The sequence below is a fragment of the Cannabis sativa genome, chromosome 5 (assembly GCF_029168945.1).
Source record: "Cannabis sativa cultivar Pink pepper isolate KNU-18-1 chromosome 5, ASM2916894v1, whole genome shotgun sequence".
Classification (NCBI taxonomy): domain Eukaryota; kingdom Viridiplantae; phylum Streptophyta; class Magnoliopsida; order Rosales; family Cannabaceae; genus Cannabis; species Cannabis sativa.
The window spans coordinates 72,818,742-72,824,279 of record NC_083605.1 but is presented as its reverse complement, the minus strand read 5'-3'; the positions used below and the strand labels follow the sequence as shown (position 1 = coordinate 72,824,279).

The 5,538-nt window shown below is 27.5% G+C and overlaps 1 protein-coding gene across 1 annotated transcript; it reads left to right on the top strand.

Annotated features, from left to right (window-relative positions):
• Window positions 1–3,269: 3,269 nt before the first annotated feature.
• Window positions 3,270–5,538, top strand: LOC115716477 (uncharacterized). The gene has a single exon (XM_030645284.2). The coding sequence runs from the start codon at window positions 3,734–3,736 to the stop codon at window positions 4,601–4,603; it is 870 nt and encodes a 289-aa protein (XP_030501144.2). The 5' UTR covers window positions 3,270–3,733; the 3' UTR covers window positions 4,604–5,538.

The window sequence follows — 5,538 nt, the reverse complement described above, 5'->3', positions numbered from 1 at the left end:
GGTATATAATTATGAGATTATTGCCTTATTAGTTTATTATAGATAACATAATATTAATTTTGGGTATATAAATTATAAATATGAATTTATTATAGATAACATAATATTATAGATAATATAATATTAATTTTGGTATATAAATTATAAATGTGGGATTTTGTAATAAATTGGAGGTAGGGATATTAATTGTGAATTGAGAATACTTTGTTTTACTTTGTTTTTTATTTTTGGAAAGATATTGAAATAAATGGGAAATAAATACTAATGAAGTATTGAGAGTATTGTCTTATTAGTTGTATAGAAAGATACTAATATGAATAGTTTTTATAATAATTTGAATGGAATAATAATTAGGAGGTTATCTATTTAAATAATAAATAAGGAAGCATTATGTCATAATGTCGAATTGGATTAATTAATATTAATTTAATATTTTTAATTAAATGTATGATGAAGTGGTATTAGAAAAATGATACTTTTAAATGTGAAAAGTGCAATCTTAAGTTTTAAGGATATTAATACAATTTTGGTTTAATTAATTAAGTTGAATAAAGATTATAGATACCATGTTTTACGCTATAAATAAAATAATAAATAATTTGACTTATTAAGAATTTTGACATGTTTTAGTCTATAAATAAGTAATATTTTTAAGAGATAAAATGAAATAATTAGTATATAATATTTTGAATATTTAAGGAATAATGGGTATTAAAAGGAAAATTTTTATTTATGTTTGATTTTAAAAGTGTAAAAGTAAGGAATAGCGATCCTAAGGATATGAAGTAGAATGCTATAATTTAGTTGTTACTAGCCAAAGGGTAATCCCTTTGGCTAGTTCTAGTATTTTATAGGGAGATCTAGTTGCTTAATCTTGGTGGTTGGTTGATTCTCTTTAGAGTTTTCTAATTAAAGTTTTATGCTGTTTTTTGATGTTATTTTCAGGTGGAACTTCAGTATTTTATTGAGTTAGGAGCGTTGTTTGAAGATTTTATAGCTTTATTGTCTAAATTTCCGGGGGCAGTTTTGTCCCATGGGGCTTGCTCTAAGATTTTAGCGGCCCATGGTTGGCAAAGCATGCTCTGCGGTTAGACGATGAGCTATCTTGGTTCGAGGAGGTTCCAGCGCCGGTGGCGGACGTGGGCGTCGTAAATTCATGAGTGATTTTAATCATTTTGTCTAAAAAAAAAACAAAAACTTTAAATCTAAAATATTAATTCTCATATTCCTAAACTTTAATAAAATGCGCGTATTGAATAATTTTTATTTTTTAGTTGTTTTATTATGAGATCATGAGAATTAGGTTGGATAAACTAATATTTATTATGTATGTTGGATTATTAAATTTTAAATTATATTTTTTTATAAATATTTTTCTTTTTAATGAAATCATGGTAGCTAAAATGGATTGGATTATCCAATCCAATAGAAAACCAAATCAATGCATCCAATGGTTGGAACCGATTTAATCCAATATATTCATTGGATCGGATCAGATCGGATCGGATGACTCAATTGGATTGGATTGGATCGGATGACAAAATTCAATATTCAATAAATAATTAAATTAGATCGATTGGGTCTAAATCCATTAGATGTAATCCAATGAAGTAAATCATAAAAATGACAAAAATAACCATAAAAAACATCATGAAAATCATCAAAAAAAAAATATATAGGGCAAAAAACCAACATGGTCTTACTATCATATATCTATAGCCTATATAAAAAGTGAGAATGTTTTTGGGCTTTTACTAATTGTATTACATAATTAGCCACAAAAAAGTTATGCTAAACAAACTTGCCCTTCAATTGACATTTTATCTTATGTAAAATATTTATGGAGGTGAGTATTTTATCAAAGTTTTTAATTAACAAACATAATTTTAAATTAATAAGATTTCTTTATTCTTTTTAAGTGAATATTTTATATTTGATAATTATATAACCAATATATATACTAATAATCATACTATATATATATAACAAATAAATTTATTAGTATATATAATTAAATTAAGACAATATCTATCTATTTACACCCAATAAAATAGAATGTATATCTTACTAATAAAAAAATTTAAACTTAATAAAAATCTTATTTATCTATTTTATGAAATTAATTAAATATTTTATGTATTGATTATTTTCCTCTTAACAAACATCTTTAGTATTCTTATATAAGCAAAAAAAAAAAAAATCTTAAGTATTCTATTTTACAAAAATAGAACATATGTAAAATATCTTAAATATTTTTAGAAGCTACAAAATTAATAAATAATTTTGGTCTTTTTTATTTAAATTGAAGATCAAGATTAAAAAATCAACATGTTACTAATTTATTGAAAAAACATATTTGAATTACGACCCAATAGTCCTTATAAAAACTATAATTATAACATATGAGGCCAACAAATTAATTGTATTTGTGAAATACAAAAATTGAAGCCATAAGAAAAACAAAACCTAAAAAAAATTAAAATAAGAAAACCACGTAACATAAAAAGATATAACTAGCTAGTACACCATATATAATAATTATTCATAACTACCCCACAATAAATCAAATGGTCAACTTCTAAAAGGTGATAGGGAAAAAAAATAATAATAACTAGTAATATGTCTATTTTCTATTTTTTAAATAAATAGATTTTTGGGATTCTAGTTCTCAAAAAAAAAAAAAAAAAAAATAGATTTTGAAAATTAAAATCCACATTGAACTTTTGTACTAAATAAATTTCGTTTTTTTTTTTTTTTGAAAAAAATAAAATAATAAAGTACTGCTAGATTTTCAGAGATTTTTTTTTAAAACTCAAAACAAAATATACTTTGTATAGATTTAGAATTTTGGTAATTGAATAAATACCATATTTAGTGTGATTTTTTATATCAAATATATTATATATATATACATACTTTGTATATTACACATTGTGAAATATAATAAAAGATTTTCTTTTTTGGACAAAAAAAAAACAGCATTATATATTCTATTATAAAATATATGTCAGTAATTAAGATTTGTGGGTCATGATATAATCATTTTAAAATGAGTTTGATGACAAAACATTTGATGACAAAACATACTTAATTAAGATATATTACAGACTATTTTAGAATAAATTAATGTACTTAATTTAGTGTCAAAAAATACATCTCATTGTTATATATGTCCGTATATCTCACCGCGTTTTAGGACTCTCCGCTCTGTAGCTAAGTTCATATATATATATATATTTATACTCGTTATAAAATATATGTATTTGAATATGATGATGATGATGGTGTGAAAAAGATAGATTGAAGATGATCATTATTAGCTAATTATAATTAACTATAATAAGAAATTAAGACATTCTAAACTAGCTGAGCAAGTAGTTCTACAGAGGGGCGTTGATGCCAAAGTGAGATATTATATATATAATCTCTCAATTATGGTATATATACTAAAATCCAATCACTTTGTTGTCAAATTTGGGTGATAGATTCGATTTCATCGATAGATTATTAGGGTTTTTGATTTTTTTTGTCTCCACACTATATAGCCCATATCATCCCTTATACAATTATCTTTATATAAATATATATAAATAGCCCATGTCTCCTTTTTCCTTTTCAGTTTCATCATTCCCACATACCCAACTCTCCCTATCATCAAAAAATATCATCATCATCACATCTATCTGTTTAAATATCTTAAAATGTGTTATTAGAGAAAAAAACACTTGTACCCATGGCTACTGAGCTTGGTCTTCTCTCCTTGACCCACCTCCACAACTTGGCTCAATCACAAGACAACCAAAATCAAGATCAAGATCACTATCATCAATTAAACCCTAATACCCTAACCCCAACTACTACTACTACTACCACTCCTTCTTGGATGTGGAACCCTAAACACCATCAAGAACCTCATGAGGATGACTCATGGGAAGTCAGGGCGTTTGCCGAGGACACCGGCAACGTCATGGGGACCACGTGGCCGCCGAGATCCTACACCTGTGCTTTTTGCAGGAGAGAATTCCGGTCAGCACAGGCACTCGGCGGCCACATGAATGTCCACCGCCGAGACCGCGCTAGACTTCACCAAGTCCTACCTCCATCAAATTCTATAACTAACCACCACCACCAGCATCATCCTGGTGGTGGTGGTGTATCTGGAGCAGCAGCCACTGGTACTGTCGTGGCTGCTTCTTCTTTCTTAATCCCTACAGGAGAATTTGTCTCCTCTACCGCCACCAATGGAGGAGGCAACGGTAGCGGATTATGTCTTCTCTACCAATTACCAAACTCTAATTACAACGGTGCCGGCGCCGGCTCCGGCACTTACATTTCAAGTACAAATGCATGCAGTAGTGATGATAATCATTATCAGCACCGAACTCATCTTTCTATCTCTCCTAATCAAGGCGGAGCCGCCGGGTCACGGCCGATGATCGGAGGTAGTAGTAGTAGTAATTATATGATGAATAATGCTTATCCTAATAATCAGTCATGGGCTGTTGCTGCTGAAGATCATGATGATCATAATAACAATGAAAAAGAAGAAGAAGAACTCGATCTGGAGCTTAGGCTAGGGCATGGCCCAACCTCATCTAACTAACAAAGACAACAACAAAAAAGTTATTTTTGGGTAATTAATTATTTTTATTTTACAATTTCATCATATATATTGTTTTTGTTCATTAACATTATATAATTAATAAGATACAATATATTATTTTTATTCCATAAGATTATTTCCTTTTGTTTTTTTTTTTTTTTTCTGCTAATGGTTAATAATTTGAACATGGTTTTTCAACCTTTTATTTATTTTAATTTATTTTATATTTTTGGAGTGGTGTGATAAAGGTGTGCAGTGCAGTGTCATTATCTATTACAGATTTCAGATCAGTGAAGAAATGAAAAGAAATAAAGATTGAATTTTTATTTTATAGGGTTTTGTGTTTGTGTTTGTGTGGGCATATATTTCCGTGGGGATTATTACAATTATTACGTAACCTCTCTGTTTCATAAAATTACCAAAATGCCACTCTCTCTCTCTCTTTCTCTCTCTCTCATCGAAATTAGTGTTTCTTTTTGCCTGCTCATTTATGGCCAATACCCAAATACATACAAACCACAGAAATCAAAGGCATTTAATTCATTCAGAGATATATCATGTATATATATATATATTGTATGTATCGATCCTCTCATATATTGTCTAATTAATTTTCATTTATTGATCATCATAGTCACTACACCTCGACAAATATACTTCCTTTCCTTCTTTAATTCTACACTACTTTTCAGTTTTGTTTTATTAACCATATATAGATAAACAAAAATTATTAATTTTTATAATAAATCTGTAATTTTATATATCCTCGTACGTAATTTTACTCATGTGATATTTAGAATTTTACACTGTTTGTTCTTTTTGTAGCTATAAACATTACTATAGTGATGTTGAGAAACATTACATAATAGTAATTAAAGTAATATATATACTAATTTTTGGACTGGTTATTTGCGCTTATGAATATTAAAATATTG

What these genes read in the sequence shown, in the direction of transcription:
- LOC115716477 (XM_030645284.2), top strand. Translation starts at nt 3,734, where the DNA reads ATGGCTACTGAGCTTGGTCTTCTCTCCTTGACCCACCTCCACAACTTG.